The 19,178-nt window shown below is 48.0% G+C and overlaps 1 protein-coding gene across 1 annotated transcript in view; it reads left to right on the forward strand.

The window, feature by feature from the left end:
- LOC148516919 (rap1 GTPase-activating protein 1-like) overlaps positions 1 to 19,178 on the forward strand; it is a 286,202-nt gene that overhangs the window by 225,830 nt on the left and 41,194 nt on the right. Inside the window, exon 12 of the mRNA XM_088479397.1 lies at positions 8,826 to 8,981. Coding sequence (XP_088335523.1) covers positions 8,826 to 8,981 — 156 coding nt within the window. The remainder of the gene's footprint in view (positions 1 to 8,825; positions 8,982 to 19,178) is intronic.

A 19,178-nucleotide genomic window follows, 5' to 3' on the forward strand; every position in this document is an offset into this window, starting at 1 on the left:
TATGTGCCAGGTCACAGGCAGTAATATGTGCCAGGTCTCAGGCAGTATTATGTGCCAGGTCACAGGCAGTAATATGTGCCAGGTCTCAGGCAGTATTATGTGCCAGGTCACAGGCAGTAATATGTGCCAGGTCTCAGGCAGTATTATGTCAAGGTCACAGGCAGTAATATGTGCCAGGTCACAGGCAGTATTATGTGCCAGGTCTCAGGCAGTAATATGTGCCAGGTCTCAGGCAGTAATATGTGCCAGGTCAGGTCTCAGGCAGTAATATGTGCCAGGTCTCAGGCAGTAATATGTGCCAGGTCACAGGCAGTAATATGTGCCAGGTCTCAGGCAGTAATATGTGCCAGGTCTCAGGCAGTAATATGTGCCAGGTCTCAGGCAGCAATGTGTGCCAGGTCTCAGGCAGCAATGTGTGCGAGGTCACAGGCAGTATTGTGTGCCAGGTCACAGGCAGTAATGTGTGCCAGGTCTCAGGCAGTAATGTGTGCCAGGTCTCAGGCAGTAATGTGTGCCAGGTCACAGGCAGTAATATGTGCCAGGTCTCAGGCAGTAATATGTGCCAGGTCTCAGGCAGTAATATGTGCCAGGTCTCAGGCAGTATTATGTCCAGGTCACAGGCAGTAATATGTGCCAGGTCACAGGCAGTATTATGTGCCAGGTCTCAGTCAGTAATATGTGCGAGTTCTCAGTCAGTAATATGTGCCAGGTCTCAGGCAGTAATATGTGCCAGGTCTCAGGCAGTAATATGTGCCAGGTCTCAGGCAGTAATATGTGCCAGGTCTCAGGCAGTAATATGTGCCAGGTCTCAGGCAGTAATGTGTGCGAGGTCTCAGGCAGTAATGTGTGCGAGGTCACAGGCAGTAATGTGTGCGAGGTCTCAGGCAGTATTGTGTGCCAGGTCTCAGGCAGTATTGTGTGCCAGGTCACAGGCAGTAATATGTGCCAGGTCACAGGCAGTATTATGTGCCTGGTCTCAGGCAGTAATATGTGCCAGGTCTCAGGCAGTAATATGTGCCAGGTCTCAGGCAGTAATATGTGCCAGGTCACAGGCAGTAATATGTGCGAGGTCACAGGCAGTAATATGTGCCAGGTCTCAGGCAGTAATATGTGCCAGGTCTCAGGCAGTAATATGTGCCAGGTCTCAGGCAGTATTATGTGCCAGGTCTCAGGCAGTAATATGTGCCAGGTCTCAGGCAGTAATATGTGCCAGGTCTCAGGCAGTATTGTGTGCCAGGTCACAGGCAGTAATATGTGCCAGGTCTCAGGCAGTAATATGTGCCAGGTCTCAGGCAGTAATATGTGCGAGGTCACAGGCAGTAATATGTGCGAGGTCACAGGCAGTAATATGTGCCAGGTTTCAGGCAGTATTATGTGCCAGGTCTCAGGCAGTAATATGTGCCAGGTCTCAGGCAGTAATATGTGCCAGGTCTCAGGCAGTATTATGTGCCAGGTCACAGGCAGTAATATGTGCCAGGTCTCAGGCAGTAATATGTGCGAGGTCTCTGGCAGTAATATGTGCCAGGTCACAGGCAGTAATATGTGCCAGGTCTCAGGCAGTAATATGTGCCAGGTCTCAGGCAGTAATATGTGCCAGGTCTCAGGCAGTAATATGTGCATGGTCTCAGGCAGTAATATGTGCATGGTCTCAGGCTGTAATATGTGCCAGGTCTCAGGCAGTAATATGTGCCAGGTCACAGGCAGTAATATGTGCCAGGCCTCAGGCAGTAATATGTGCCAGGTCACAGGCAGTAATATGTGCAAGGTCTCAGGCAGTAATATGTGCATGGTCTCAGGCAGTAATATGTGCCAGGTCTCAGGCAGTAATATGTGCCAGGTCTCAGGCAGTAATATGTGCCAGGTCTCAGGCAGTAATATGTGCCAGGTCTCAGGCAATAATGTGTGCCAGGTCTCAGGCAGTAGTTTGTGCCAGGTCTCAGGCAATAATGTGTGCCAGGTCTCAGGCAGTAATATGTGCAAGGTCTCAGGCAGTAATATGTGCAAGGTCACAGGCAGTAATATGTGCAAGGTCACAGGCAGTAATATGTGCCAGGTCTCAGGCAGTAATATGTGCCAGGTCACAGGCAGTAATATGTGCCAGGTCTCAGGTAGTAATATGTGCCAGGTCTCAGGCAGTAATATGTGCCAGGTCACAGGCAGTAATATGTGCCAGGTCACAGGCAGTAATATGTGCAAGGTCTCAGGCAGTAATATGTGAATGGTCTCAGGCAGTAATATGTGCCAGGTCTCAGGCAATAATATGTGCCAGGTCTCAGGCAGTAATATGTGCCAGGTCTCAGGCAGTAATATGTGCCAGGTCACAGGCAGTAATATGTGCCAGGCCTCAGGCAGTAATATGTGCCAGGTCTCAGGCAGTAATATGTGCCAGGTCACAGGCAGTAATATGTGCCAGGCCTCAGGCAGTAATATGTGCCAGGTCACAGGCAGTAATATGTGCAAGGTCTCAGGCAGTAATATGTGCATGGTCTCAGGCAGTAATATGTGCCAGGTCTCAGGCAGTAATATGTGCCAGGTCTCAGGCAGTAATATGTGCCAGGTCTCAGGCAGTAATATGTGCCAGGTCTCAGGCAGTAATATGTGCATGGTCTCAGGCAGTAATATGTGCCAGGTCTCAGGCAATAATGTGTGCCAGGTCACAGGCAGTAATATGTGCAATGTTTCAGGCAGTAATGTGTGCCAGGTCTCAGGCAGTAGTTTGTGCATGGTCTCAGGCAGTAATATGTGCATGGTCTCAGGCAGTAATATGTGCCAGGTCTCAGGCAGTAATATGTGCAAGGTCACAGGCAGTAATATGTGCCAGGTCTCAGGCAGTAATATGTGCAAGGTCACAGGCAGTAATATGTGCCAGGTCTCAGGCAGTAATATGTGCCAGGTCTCAGGCAGTAATATGTGAATGGTCTCAGGCAGTAATATGTGCACGGTCACAGGCAGTAATATGTACAAGGTCACAGGCAGTAATATGTGCCAGGTCACAGGCAGTAATATGTACAAGGTCACAGGCAGTAATATGTGCCAGGTCACAGGCAGTAATATGTACAAGGTCTCAGGCAGTAATATGTGCCAGGTCACAGGCAGTAATATGTGCCAGGTCTCAGGCAGTAATATGTGCCAGGTCTCAGGCAGTAATATGTGCCAGGTCTCAGGCAGTAATATGTGCAAGGTCACAGGCAGTAATATGTGCCAGGTCACAGGCAGTAATATGTGCCAGGTCTCAGGCAGTAATATGTGCCAGGTCTCAGGCAGTAATATGTGCCAGGTCTCAGGCAGTAATATGTGCCAGGTCTCAGGCAGTAATATGTGCAAGGTCACAGGCAGTAATATGTGCCAGGTCACAGGCAGTAATATGTGCCAGGTCTCAGGCAGTAATATGTGCCAGGTCACAGGCAGTAATATGTGCAAGGTCACAAGAAGTTTCCTTTCTTTTCTGTTGTTAAAGTATTATTTGTTCTTTTTACTTGGGTGTAACTTTTAACCAGTTCCTGTTTCAAGTTTTGTGCTTTTTTATAGATGATTCGAGGTCTCTCTTGAATGAGTGGTTTTAATTGTTTATCCCGCTGTCAGATATGCCAATGCTTTCTTAATATTAATTCAAATATAACTGAGTTTCAATTCAATGTAACAAAAAAGAAATACAAATTGAAAGACAATGGGCAAACTTTACTAAGCGTCGGGTTCTAAACCCCGGTGGTTTGGTGGCGGTTTCATGGCGGTTTCTAAATGACAGCCCTGTTCTATTCTATTCTAAAATTTATTTTTACTGTTGGTTTGCAGCGGTTTTGGCCTTAATAAATCTGCGGATAGCAAAACCGCCGCCAAACCGCCGGGGTTTAGAACCTGCTGCTTAGTAAAGTTTGCCCAAAATCTCTTGTGAGACAGAAGGACTAATCCACCTATTAGAGTGCGGATATCAATATATAGTACAAACAAAGAGAGTTGAAAATAAAGATTGCAGAGCACATTTTTAACATTAAAAAGGATATAGACCCACAGTGTCTCAAGACATTTTATTATTATTATTATTATTATTATTATTATTATTATTATTATCATTTATTTATATGGCGCCACAAGTGTTCTGCAGCGCCTTACAAGGTACATAAACAAATAGGTGACCAGTGACTTACAGAACAATACAATACAGGACATGGATAATATACATTGTTACATTAGCGATCATAACACCCACATAAGCAGCCGAGCGTAAGCAGCCAAGTGTTAGGTGCCCTAGTGGGGAGTAAGAAGTAGATGAAAGTAAAATAGGGAGAAGCAAAAAATCCCACTGAACTCAAATATATGGGGATACAAATAGTATCTAAGAATTGGAGAGGAGGATATACTGTATTTCCCAGGAATTAAAAAAGAAAGAAACAAAGTGGATCTATTTCATGCAAACCTTACACCCCGCAGGATTAAATATAGATATATAGAGTATAATGCTTTTCTATAAAATATCCAAATTAAATAAATACCTCTAGTCTTTTTAATTATATATTAATACAAATATAGAATTTACAATAAATAGACAATTTTTATTCATTCAGATTTTATTTATTTACACATAGAAGCGCAATGCCATTTTAATGAGTGGAACCATGAAACAAAAGAAACCAACCACATAGCAACCACCTTTTTAATGGGAAGATCCGGATCAATTTCCATTTTTCCGTGATTCTCTGCCACGGGTTTAGAAGACGTGGACCCAGGTTGAGGAGGGAACAGGATCAGTGTCTTTTTCATCCACCATTTCCATCTTCAGCCACTTGAGACAGTACAGCTCCCACTCCTACCAAAGAGGCATCAACTTCTAACATTAAGGGTTTTTCAAGTTGTGGTTGACAAAGAATTGGAGAAGTAGAAAAAGCTGTTTTGAGAGCATGGAAAGCCGCCACTGCTGCAGGAGGCCAATGAGACATGTTAGCACCCTTCTTGGTGAGAGCCATGATGGGAGCAACAATCGAAGAAAAGTTTACAATGAATCTCCTATAATAATTTGAAGAGCACAGAAATTGTTGGATGGCTTTCAAGTAGTGCGGTTGGGGTCAATCTTGGATGGCTCTTAGCGGGTCTGTCTGAATCCATTTGAAGAGAATTTCCTGACATAATGTGCCCCAAAAATGGCATGGAGCACTGTTCAAAAAGGCATTACAAAATTTCCCATGATGACTTCGAAGACGAGACAGAACCTCCCTGACATGTAGGCCAGATAAACTACAACAAATTTGTAAAGGACATCTCGGAAGATTTAGTTGACGCAACTTTGAAAGACTGCAGGCGCATTATGCAAGCCAAAAGGCATCACCAAGTATTCATAATGGCTGTCTTGTGTATTAAAAGCGGTTTTCCACTCATCCCCTGTCTTAATACAAATTAAATTGTAGGCTCCCGGAGATCCAATTTAGTGAAAATGGATGCTCCAAAGAATACCTATTTTTTATGGTGATTTGACTCAGCCCACGTTAGTCTATGCAGGGTCTGTGACCTCCGTCTTTTTTCTCAACAAAGAAAAATCTGGCCCCAGGAGGAGAGGAAGATGGTCTTATAAAACCCTTGGCTAGGTTTTATTCTATCTAGTCGGACATGGCAGCTGTTTCCGAAACCGAAAGAGGATAGATATGGCCACGAGTTGGCATCTTCCCAGGGATAAGACCGATGCCACAGTCCCAAGGGCGATGGGGAGGCAATTCGTCAGCAGCTTGTTCATAAAAAATGTCAGCAAAATCTTGATATGATTAGGGTAACGAGAATCTGGTTTGGAAATGAATTGATCAGACGTAGAAAGCTTCAAGTACAACTTGGTAGAGACTTGTTGGGTTCATACTGGAACAACATGAGGAAGACACTGGTGAAAACAATTGGATTCCCAGGCCAGGACATGCATGCTAGACTAGTCCATCGTGGGGTTTTGGGCTTTCAGCCAAGGCAGACCTAAAACTAGAGCATGGGGAGTCTTAGGTAGAACCAGGAATTCTAACTTCTCTTGATGTAGGCAACCTACTCGAAGTGAAACAGGTAGAATAACTGAAGATATAACGTCTCCAGGAATAATATTGCAATCCACCCTGGAAAGAGCCAACTTGTTTGAAAGAGGAAGAACTGGGATTCCTAGTTCATGTTTCAGAGATTCAGAAATAAAATTTCCAGCTGCTCCTGAGTCCACCAAGGCTTTAATATTTTTTTTCCGAGTCTTGAAACAAATAGACACCAGTAGAAGACTATTCATAAAATGGGAAGACTTGGTTAACACCCCCAACCAAACGCTCCCAGAGCCAGTTAGGGTCTCCCATTTCCCGAGAGGAGAAGACAAAGCTTAAGAATATGATCAGGGTCTGCACGGTAGAGGCAAAGCTGGTTTTGGAATTGACATTTCCCTCTTCCTGCCTTTCCTAATATTCCCATCTTTCTGTTCCTGCCTTTCCACACATTCCTCTCTTTCTGTTTCCTACCTTTCCTAATATTACCCTCTTTCTGTTATCTGCCTTTCCTAATATTCAACTAGTCCTGTTCCTGCCTTTCCTAATATTCCCCTCCTCCTGTTCCTGCCTTTTCCCCACATTTCCTTCTTCCTGTCATTCCTCTCTTTCTGTTCCGTGCCTTTCCACACATTCCTCTCTTTCTGTTCCATGCCTTTCCAAAAATTTCCGTCTTTCTGTTCCTGCCACTCTAAACATTCCCCTCTCTTTCTGTTCCTACCTTTTTCTTAAATTCCCCTCTTTATGTTCCTGCACTTCCTAACATCCCCTCTCTTTCTGTTCCTGCCTTTCCTAACATCCCTTCTCTTTCTGTTCCTGCCTTTCCTAACATTTCCCTCTTTCTGTTCCTGCCTTTCCTAACATTCCCCTCTCTTTGTGTTCCTGCCCCTCCTAACATTCCCCTCTCTTTCTGTTCCTGCCTTTCCTAACAATCCCCTCTCTTTGTGTTCCTGCCCCTCCTAACATCCCCTCTCTTTATGTTCCTGCCTTTCCTAACATCCCCCCCTCTTTGTATTCCTGCCACTCCTAACATTCCCCTCTCTTTGTGTTCCTGGCACTCCTAACAATCCCCTCTCTTTGTGTTGCTGCCTTTTCTTACATCCCCCTCTCTTTGTGTTCCTGCCACTCCTAATATTCCCCTCTCTTTGTGTTCCTGCCTTTCCTAACATTCCCCTCTCTTTGTGTTCCTGCCACTCCTAACATTCACCTCTCTTTGTGTTCCTGCCCCTCCTAACATTCCCCTCTTTGTGTTCCTGCCCCTCCTAACATTCCCCTCTCTTTGTGTTCCTGCCACTCCTAACATTTCCCTCTCTTTCTGTTCCTGCCTTTCCTAACATTCCCCTCTCTTTGTGTTCCTATCTTTCCAAACATTCCCCTCTCTTTGTGTTCCTGCCTTTCCTAACATTCCCCTCTCTTTGTGTTCCTGCCACTCCTAACATTCCCCTCTCTTTCTGTTCCTGCCACTCCTAACGTTCCCCTCTCTTTCTGTTCCTGCCACTCCCAACATTCCCCTCTCTTTGTGTTCCTGCCTTTCCTAACATTCCCCTCTCTTTGTGTTCCTGCCTTTCCTAACGTCACCTCTCTTTGTGTTCCTGCCCCTCCTAACATCCCCTCTCTTTCTGTTCCTGCCACTCCTAACATTCCCCTCTCTTTGTGTTCCTGCCTTTCCTACCATCACCTCTCTTTGTGTTCCTGCCCCTCCTAACATTTCCCTCTCTTTGTGTTCCTGCCTTTCCTAACATTCCCCTCTCTTTGTGTTCCTGCATTTTCTAACATCACCTCTCTTTGTGTTCCTGCCTTTCCTAACATCCCCTCTCTTTGTGTTCCTGCCCCTCCTAACATCCCCTCTCTTTGTGTTCCTGCCACTCCTAACATTCCCCTCTCTTTGTGTTCCTGCCTTTCCTAACATTCTCCTCTCTTTGTGTTCCTGCCCCTCCTAACATCCCCTCTCTTTGTGTTCCTGCCACTCCTAACATTCCCCTCTCTTTGTGTTCCTGCCACTCCTAACATTCCCCTCTCTTTGTGTTCCTGCCACTCCTAACATTCCCCTCTCTTTGTGTTCCTGCCACTCCTAACATGCCCCTCTCTTTGTGTTCCTGCCTTTCCTAAAATCCCCTCTCTTTGGGTTCCTGCCTTTCCTAACATTCCCCTCTCTTTGTGTTCCTGCTTTTCCTAACATCACCTCTCTTTGTGTTCCTGCCTTTCCTAAAATCCCCTCTTTGTGTTCCTGCCACTCCTAACATTCCCCTCTCTTTGTGTTCCTGCCTTTCCTAACATTCCCCTCTCTTTCTGTTCCTGCCTTTCCTAACATTCCCCTCTCTTTGTGTTCCTGCCTTTCCTAACATCACCTCTCTTTGTGTTCCTGCCCCTCCTAACATCCCCTCTCTTTGTGTTCCTGCCTTTCCTAACATTCCCCTCTTTGTGTTCCTTCCACTCCTAACATTGCCCTCTCTTTCTGTTCCTGCCTTTCCTAACATCCCCCTCTCTTTCTGTTCCTGCCTTTCCTAACATCCCCCTCTCTTTCTGTTCCTGCCTTTCCTAGCATTCCCCTCTCTTTGTGTTCCTGCCTTTCCTAACATTCCCCTCTCTTTGTGTTCCTGCCTTTCCTAACATTCCCTTCTCTTTGTGTTCCTGCCTTTCCTAACATTCCCCTCTCTTTGTGTTCCTGCCTTTCCTAACATCCCCTCTCTTTGTGTTCCTGCCTTTCCTAACATGAATCTAAACGGTTGGTAGCAGAATGGATGAACAATGCTCACAGCTTGTTCACTTTAAATTAAGAGTTTATTTTAGCATATCCACTTCAATTTAATTTCCTCTTGTCTTCTGTTCTTCCAGCTGCAGAGGAAACGTCACATTGGGAATGACATAGTGTCCCTCGTGTACCAGGATGCTGGCTCCGTATTCTCACCCGACATTGTCACCTCTCACTTTCTGCACTGCTACATTGTGGTCCAGTCCTGCCGGAGCCACAGTGGTAATACCCTGTACAAGGTTAGACCGGGAGCTGCAGATAGTGGGTCTGATTCAGAAGCGCACGCAGTTCCAACGCAGTGCCGATGTTCATGTAGTTGAGTGACTATTTGTCGCTGCAAATGCGAGAAAAGTCCTGAAACCCCTTACAACATCTGCGTTACACAGAGCGTACATTCAGCGATTCTATTACGATTAGGAAAGACTGTAAATGGGGCGGAAAAATGATGGATGTTGCTTATTGGTCACTGGGAGGTAGCCTGATGTAAACTAAAATATATACATCTGATGGGCGTGTTATGGGGGTGACGCGGGTATTTAACTGAATGCGGCTGCATTCTCAAATGCACAGCCACAGCGGCCATAGTCAGACAGAGACACTGCCACTGCCATAGGGTTGGAGCAAATGTCTACGGTGCTAGTGATGGTAACGTCTAAAGAATCACAGTGGTGTTAAAGTGCGCAGAAATTCTCAAATTCAGCGTCTCAGTCCTTGTACTTGATACTAGCATTTGCATATTATTGCAGCAGCGACTTCTAATATACAGCTCCAGACACGCCCCTTCTTACAGGTGACCGAACCGACAACTAACATACAGCTCTAGACACGCCCCTCCTTACAGGTGACCGAACTGACAACTAACATACACCTCCAGACATGCACCTTCTCACAGATGACAGAACCGACAACTAACATACAGCTCAAGACACGCCCCTTCTTACAGGTGACCGAACCAACAACTAACATACAGCTCCAGACACGCCTCTTCTTAAAGGTGACTGAAACGACAACTAACATACAGCTCCAGACACGCCCCTTCTTACAGGTGACTGAACCGACAACTAACATACAGCTCTAGAAACGCCCCTTCTCACAGGTGACAGAACCAACAACTAATATACAGCACCGGACATGCCCCTTCTTACAGGTGACAGAACTGACAACTAACATACAGCTCTAGACACGCCCCTTCTTACAGGTGACAGAACCAACAATATACAGCTCCAGACACGCCCCTCCATACGGGTGACAGAACCGACAACTAATATACAGCTCTGGACACGCCCCTTGTCACAGGTGACAGAACTGACAACAAACATACAGCTCCGGACACGCCCCTTAATACAGGTGACAGAACCAACATCTAACATACAGCTCCAGACACGCCCCTTCTTACAGATTACAGAGCCGACTACTAATATACAGCACCGGACACGCCCCTTCTCACAGGTGACAGAACCGTCAGATGACAGCCTGGACATGCCCTTTCTCACAGGTGACAGAACTGTCAGATGATGGCCTTGACATGCCCCTTCTCACAGGTGACAGAACCGTCTGATGATAGCTTGGACACTTCCAATCTCATAGGTGAAAGAACCGTCAGATGATAGCCTGGACATGCCCCTTCTCACAGGTGACAGAACGTCAGATGACAGCGTGGACATGCCCCTTCTCACAGGTGACAGAACCGTCAGATGATGGCCTTGACATGCCCCTTCTCACAGGTGACAGAACCGTCAGATGATAGCTTGGACACTTCCAATCTCATAGGTGAAAGAACCGTCAGATGATCGCCTGGACATGCTCCTTCTCACAGGTGACAGAACGTCAGATGACAGCCTGGACATGCCCCTTCTTACAGGTGACAGAACCGACAACTAACATACAGCTCCAGACATGCCGATTCTCACAGGTGACAGAACCAACAACTAATATACAGCACCGGACACGCCCCTTCTTACAAGTGACCGAACCGACAACTAATATACAGCTCCAGACACGCCCCTTCTCACAGATGACAGAACTGCCAACTAGTATACAGCACCAGACACGCCCCTCCTTACAGGTGACCGAACCGACAACTAATATACAGCTCCGGACATGCCCCTTCTTACAGGTGACCGAACTGACAACTAACATACAGCTCCAGACAGGCCCTCCTTACAGGTGACCGAACCGACAACTAATATACAGCTCCAGACATGCCCCTTCTCACAGGTGACCGAACCGACAGCTAATATACAGCTCCAGACATGCCCCTTCTTACAGGTGACAGAACCGACAACTAATATACAGCTCCAGACATGCCCATTCTTACAGGTGACCGAACTGACAACTAACATACAGCTCTAGACACGCCCCTTCTCACAGGTGACCGAACCGACAACTACCATACAGCTCCAGACACGCCCCTTCTTACAGGTGACAGAACCGCCAGATGACAGCCTGGACATGCCCCTTCTCACAGGTGACAGAACCGTTTGATGATAGCCTGGACATGCCCCTTCTACAGGTGACAGAACCATCAGATGATAGCCTGGACACGCCCCTTCTCACAGGTGACAGAACGTCAGATGACAGCCTGGACATGCCCCTTCTACAGGTGACAGAACCATCAGATGATAGCCTGGACGCACCCCTTCTCACAGGTGACAGAACCGTCAGATGATAGCCAGGACACGCCCCTTCTACATCTGACAGAACCGTCAGATGATAGCCTGGACATGCCCCTTCTCACAGGTGACAGAACCATCAGATGATAGCCTGGACATGCCCCTTCTCACAGGTGACAGAACCGTCAGATGATAGGCTGGACACGCCCCTTCTACTGGTGATAGAACCGTCAGATGATAGCCTGGACATGCCCCTTCTCACAGGTGACAGAACCGTCAGATGATAGCCTGGACATGCCCCTTCTCACAGGTGACAGAACTGTCAGATGATGGCCTTGACATGCCCCTTCTCACAGGTGACAGAACCGCCAGATGACAGCCTGGACATGCCCCTTCTCACAGGTGACAGAACTGTCATATGATGGCCTTGACATGCCCCTTCTCACAGGTGACAGAACCGTCAGATGATAGCTTGGACACTTCCAATCTCATAGGTGAAAGAACCGTCAGATGGTAGCCTGGACATGCCCCTTCTCACAGGTGACAGAATGTCAGATGACAGCGTGGACATGCCCCTTCTCACAGGTGACAGAACCGTCAGATGATGGCCTTGACATGCCCCTTCTCACAGGTGACAGAACAGGCCAATGATAGCTTGGACACTTCCAATCTCATAGGTGAAAGAACCGTCAGATGATAGCCTGGACATGCTCCTCCTCACAGGTGACAGAACGTCAGATGACAGCCTGGACATGCCCCTTCTTACAGGTGACAGAACCGACAACTAACATACAGCTCCAGACACGCCCATTCTTACAGGTGACAGAACCAACAACTAATATACAGATCCAGACATGCCCCTTCTCACAGGTGACAGAACCGACAACTAATATACAGCACCGGATATGCCCCTTCTTACAGGTGACCGAACCGACAACTAATATACAGCTCAGGACACAACCCTTCTCACAGGTGACAGAACCAACAACTAATATACAGCACTGGACACGCCCCCTCTTACAAGTGACCGAACCGACAACTAATATACAGCTCCAGACACGCCCCTTCTCACAGATGACAGAACTGCCAACTAGTATACAGCGCCAGACACGCCCCTCCTTACAGGTGACCGAACCGACAACTAATATACAGCTCCGGACATGCCCCTTCTTACAGGTGACAGAACTGACAACTAACATACAGCTCCAGACAGGCCCTCCTTACAGGTGACCAAACCGACAACTAATATACAGCTCCAGACACACCCGTTCTCACAGGTGACCGAACAGACAACTACCATACAGCTCCAGACACTCCCCTTCTTACAGGTGACCAAACCAACAGCTAATATACAGCTCCAGGCATGCCCCTTCTCACAGGTGACAGAACCGACAACTAATATACAGCTCCGGACATGCCCCTTCTTACAGGTGACCGAACTGACAACTACCATACACCTCTAGACACGCCCCTTCTCACAGATGACAGAACCGACAACTAATATACAGCACCGGACACGCCCCTTCTCACAGGTGACCGAACCGACAACTAACATACAGCTCCAGACACGCCCCTTCTCACAGGTCACCAAACCGACAGCTAATATACAGCTACAGACACGCCCCTTCTTACAGGTGACAGAACCGACAACTAACATACAGCTCCAGACACGCCCCTTCTTACAGGTGACCAAACCGACAACTAACATACAGCTCTAGACACGCCCCTCCTTACAGGTGACAGAACCAACAACTAATATACAGCTCCAGACACGCCCCTTCTCACAGATGAAAGATCCGCCATCTAATACACAGCACTGGACATGCCCCTTCTTACAGGTGACCGAACTGACAACTAAAATACAGCTCCAGACATGCCCCTTTTTTACAGGTGACAGAACCGACAACTAACATACAGCTCCGGACACACCCCTTAATACAGGTGACAGAACCAACATCTAACATACAGCTCCAGACACGCCCCTTCTTACAGATTACAGAGCCGATAACTAATATACAGCACCGGACACGCCCCTTCTCACAGGTGACAGAACCGCCAGATGACAGCCTGGACATGCCCCTTCTCACAGGTGACAGAACCGTCAGATGATAGCCTGGACATGCCCCTTCTACAGGTGACAGAACCATCAGATGATAGCCTGGACACGCCCCTTCTCACAGGTGACAGAACGTCAGATGACAGCCTGGACATGCCCCTTCTACAGGTGACAGAACCATCAGATGATAGCCTGGACGCGCCCCTTCTACAGGTGACAGAACTGTCAGATGATAGCCTGGACATGCCCCTTCTCACAGGTGACAGAACCGTCAGATGACAGCCAGGACATGCCCCTTCTCACAGGTGACAGAACCATCAGATGATAGCCTGGACATGCCCCTTCTACAGGTGACAGAACCATCAGATGATTGCCTGGTCACACCTCTTCTCACAGGTGACAGAATCGTCAGGTGATAGCCTGGACATGCCCCTTCTACTGGTGATAGAACCGTCAGATGATAGCCTGGACATGCCCCTTCTCGCAGGTGACAAAGCCGTCAGATGATAGCCTGGACATGCCCCTTCTACAGGTGACAGAACCATCAGATGATAGCCTGGACACGTCCCTTCTTACAGGTGACAGAACCGTCAGATGATAGCCAGGACACGCCCATTCTCACAAGTGACAGAACCCTCAGATGATAGCCTGGACACGCCCCTTCTCACAGGTGACAGAACCATCAGATGATAGCCTGGACATGCCCCTTCTCACAATGACAGAGCCTTCAGATGATAGCCAGGACATGCCCTTTCTACAGGTGACAGAACCATCAGATGACAGCCTGGACATGCCCCTTCTCACAGGTGACAGAACCATCTGAAGATAGCCTGGACATGCCCCTTCTCACAGGTGACAGAACCATCAGATGATAGCCTGGACATGCCCCTTCTCACAGGTGACAGAACCATCAGATGATTGCCTGGACATGCCCCTTCTCACAGGTGACAGAACCATCAGATGAAAGCCAGGACACGCCCCTTCTACAGGTGACAGAACCGTCAGATGATTGCCTGGACACGCCCCTTCTACAGGTGACAGAATCGTCAGATGATACCCTGAAATGCCCCTTCTCACAGGTGACAGAACATCAGATGATAGCCTGGAAATGCCCCTTCTCACAGGTGACAGAACCATCAGATGATAGCCTGGAAATGCCCCTTCTCACAGGTGACAGAACCATCAGATGATAGCCTGGACATGCCCCTTCTCACAGGTGACAGAACCATCAGATGATAGCCTGGACATGCCCCTTCTCACAGGTGACAGAACCATCAGATGATAGCCTGGACACGCCCCTTCTCACAGGTAACAGAACCATCAGATGATTGCCTGGACATGCCCCTTCTCACAGGTGACAGAACCATCAGATGATAGCCTGGACACGCCCCTTCTCACAGGTGACAGAACCATCAGATGATAGCCTGGACATGCCCCTTCTCACAATGACAGAGCCTTCAGATGATAGCCTGGACATGCCCCTTCTACAGGTGACAGAACCATCAGATGACAGCCTGGACATGCCCCTTCTCACAGGTGACAGAACCATCAGATGATAGCCTGGACATGCCCCTTCTCACAGGTGACAGAACCATCAGATGATAGCCTGGACACACCCCTTCTCACAGATGACAGAACCATCAGATGATTGCCTGGACACACCCCTTCTCACAGGTGACAGAACCATCAGATGATAGCCAGGACACGCCCCTTCTCACAGGTGACAGAACCATCAAATGATAGCCTGGACACGCCCCTTCTCACAGGTGACAGAACCATCAGATGATTGCCTGGACATGCCCCTTCTCACAGGTGACAGAACCATCAGATGATAGCCAGGACATGCCCCTTCTACAGGTGACAGAACTGTCAGATGATAGCCAGGACACGCCCCTTCTCACAGGTGACAGAACCGTCAGATGATAGCCTGGACACGCCCCTTCTACAGGTGACAGAATCGTCAGATGATACCCTGAAATGCCCCTTCTCACAGGTGACAGAACATCAGATGATAGCCTGGAAATGCCCCTTCTCACAGGTGACAGAACCATCAGATGATAGCCTGGAAATGCCCCTTCTCACAGGTGACAGAACGATCAGATGATAGCCTGGACATGCCCCTTCTCACAGGTGACAGAACCATCAGATGATAGCCTGGACATGCCCCTTCTCACAGGTGACAGAACCATCAGATGATAGCCTGGACACACCCCTTCTCACAGGTGACAGAACCATCAGATGATAGCCAGGACAAGCCCCTTCTCACACGTGACAGAACCATCAAATGATAGCCTGGACACGCCCCTTCTCACAGGTGACAGAACCGTCAGATGACAGCCAGGACATGCCCCTTCTCACAGGTGACAGAACCATCAGATGATAGCCTGGACATGCCCCTTCTACAGGTGACAGAACCATCAGATGATTGCCTGGTCACACCTCTTCTCACAGGTGACAGAATCGTCAGGTGATAGCCTGGACATGCCCCTTCTACTGGTGATAGAACCGTCAGATGATAGCCTGGACATGCCCCTTCTCGCAGGTGACAAAGCCGTCAGATGATAGCCTGGACATGCCCCTTCTCACAGGTGACAGAACCATCAGATGATAGCCTGGACATGCCCCTTCTACAGGTGACAGAACCATCAGATGATAGCCTGGACACGCCCCTTCTACAGGTGACAGAACCGTCAGATGATAGCCAGGACACGCCCATTCTCACAAGTGACAGAACCCTCAGATGATAGCCTGGACATGCCCCTTCTCACAATGACAGAGCCTTCAGATGATAGCCTGGACATGCCCCTTCTACAGGTGACAGAACCATCAGATGACAGCCTGGACATGCCCCTTCTCACAGGTGACAGAACCATCAGATGATAGCCTGGACATGCCCCTTCTCACAGGTGACAGAACCATCAGATGATAGCCTGGACACACCCTTTCTCACAGGTGACAGAACCATCAGATGATTGCCTGGACACACCCCTTCTCACAGGTGACAGAACCATCAGATGATAGCCAGGACACGCCCCTTCTCACAGGTGACAGAACCATCAATGCCCCTTCTCACAGGTGACAGAACCATCAGATGATTGCCTGGACATGCCCCTTCTCACAGGTGACAGAACCATCAGATGATAGCCAGGACATGCCCCTTCTACAGGTGACAGAACCGTCAGATGATAGCCAGGACACGCCCCTTCTCACAGGTGACAGAACCGTCAGATGATAGCCTGGACACGCCCCTTCTACAGGTGACAGAATCGTCAGATGATACCCTGAAATGCCCCTTCTCACAGGTGACAGAACATCAGATGATAGCCTGGAAATGCCCCTTCTCACAGGTGACAGAACCATCAGATGATAGCCTGGACACACCCCTTCTCACAGGTGACAGAACCATCAGATGATTGCCTGGACATGCCCCTTCTCACAGGTGACAGAACCATCAGATGATAGCCTGGACACACCCCTTCTCACAGGTGACAGAACCATCAGATGATTGCCTGGACACACCCCTTCTCACAGGTGACAGAACCATCAGATGATAGCCAGGACACGCCCCTTCTCACAGGTGACAGAACCATCAAATGATAGCCTGGACACGCCCCTTCTCACAGGTGACAGAACCGTCAGATGATAGCCTGGACACGCCCCTTCTACAGGTGACAGAATCGTCAGATGATACCCTGAAATGCCCCTTCTCACAGGTGACAGAACATCAGATGATAGCCTGGAAATGCCCCTTCTCACAGGTGACAGAACCATCAGATGATAGCCTGGACACACCCCTTCTCACAGGTGACAGAACATCAGATGATTGCCTGGACATGCCCCTTCTCACAGGTGACAGAACCATCAGATGATAATCTGGGCACACCCCTTCTCACAGGTGACAGAACCATCAGATGATTGCCTGGACACACCCCTTCTCACAGGTGACAGAACCATCAGATGATAGCCAGGACACGCCCCTTCTCACAGGTGACAGAACCATCAAATGATAGCCTGGACACGCCCCTTCTCACAGGTGACAGAACCATCAGATGATTGCCTGGACATGCCCCTTCTCACAGGTGACAGAACCATCAGATGATAGCCAGGACACGCTCCTTCTCACAGGTGACTGAACCGTCAGATGATAGCCTGGACATGCCCCTTCTCACAGGTGACAGAACTGTCAGATGATAGCCTGGACACGCCCCATCTACAGGTGACAGAACCATCAGATGATAGCCAGGACACGCCCCTTCTACAGGTGACAGAATCGTCAGATGATACCCTGAAATGCCCCTTCTCACAGGTGACAGAACATCAGATGATAGCCTGGAAATGCCCCTTCTCACAGGTGACAGAACCATCAGATGATAGCCTGGAAATGCCCCTTCTCACAGGTGACAGAACCATCAGATAATAGCCTGGAAATGCCCCTTCTCACAGTTGACAGAACCATCAGGTGACAGCCAGGACACGCCCCTTCTACAGGTGACAGAACCATCAGATGATAGCCTGGAAATGCCCCTTCTCACAGGTGACAGAACCATCAGATGACAGCCTGGGCACTTCCCTTTACTACCAGGCCAGTTTTTATTTCCTCTCTTAATTGACTTAATTGAGTCTGAGCGGGATGTATCCAGTATTTAAAATACTTTCTGATACATTTTGCCCCCATCGCATGTATATCAGCATTTTTTCAACACCACTATTCATGATTACTTACCTCTCAGGAACGCTTTTCTGAAGTAGAGATGTCTCAGCAAAGTCCTGACTTCCAGTTTTATAACCTAGGAGTCCTATTGCGAATGTGCGGCCTTCAGCCAGCGCATGCGCAAGTTAAAGAGTGCGGGGGGAGAGAGATACAGGTACTTTGGATCCCTTTAGGGGACTCATGCGTAAAGAAACTTATTGGCTTTTATCGGAAATGTCATCGATAGATGTCATTGCTTATTAGGCAGGCGCTCCAGAAAGCTGCGCTTTCCTGAACGGCATCAATGAAGTCTGCTGTGCTGATATCTGCTGCTGACCTTTTTAATACATATAGAGAGTGTCAGGGACCCATACCCAGTATCCCTGATGTGGGGGGTGCACCTCTGCTATAGACAGAGCGCCTTGATACAAATACCTTACTTACGAAACTGCCACCACCGATGGAAACAATTTAAAGAGGCCACCGGTCCTCTATTTTCCCAATAATTGCACAGGCTCAGCAACAAGATTGCCACGCAGTTAATCTGTTGCTTAACCTCTCCACAAGTGCGCAGACTTGGCGTCCCAGACATCCACACAGTTCGCTGAGACCAACCCTCTGCCTCCCGTACTTAACAATATGTGTAGCGTCACTAATATCTCTTCAAAGACTAGGGTTCGGAGCATATATGAAATAAACTAATAAAGAATACTTTATTTACACAAAAGGTAGTACAATGCTTACAAAAGAATGTTACAGAAAAAAGAATGGTTACAAAGGTACATACAGCAATATAAAATAAAAATGGTAGAGGTAGACTTACGGAAAACACGCTGCGTTAGAAACACGTAGCGTTCCGCCCAGGAGGAATGGTAAGAAATGCAGAGACTGCAGGTTAAACTTCAATGTGACAAATTGATCCCCCAGTTGAACACAGGGCTTCAATCCATTTTATCAGAAGGGTATCACACAGCCCGCTCTGATTGGTGGATTAGCTAATTGAAGGTCAGGAACCTCCCAGCTAAGTTTAAACCCCTTTAAACTTATAACAGAATAAACCTAATAACTTCCCCTCTGG

This window comes from Taudactylus pleione, unplaced genomic scaffold, assembly GCF_031769625.1.
Source record: "Taudactylus pleione unplaced genomic scaffold, aTauple2 ptg000231l, whole genome shotgun sequence".
NCBI lineage: Eukaryota > Metazoa > Chordata > Amphibia > Anura > Myobatrachidae > Taudactylus > Taudactylus pleione.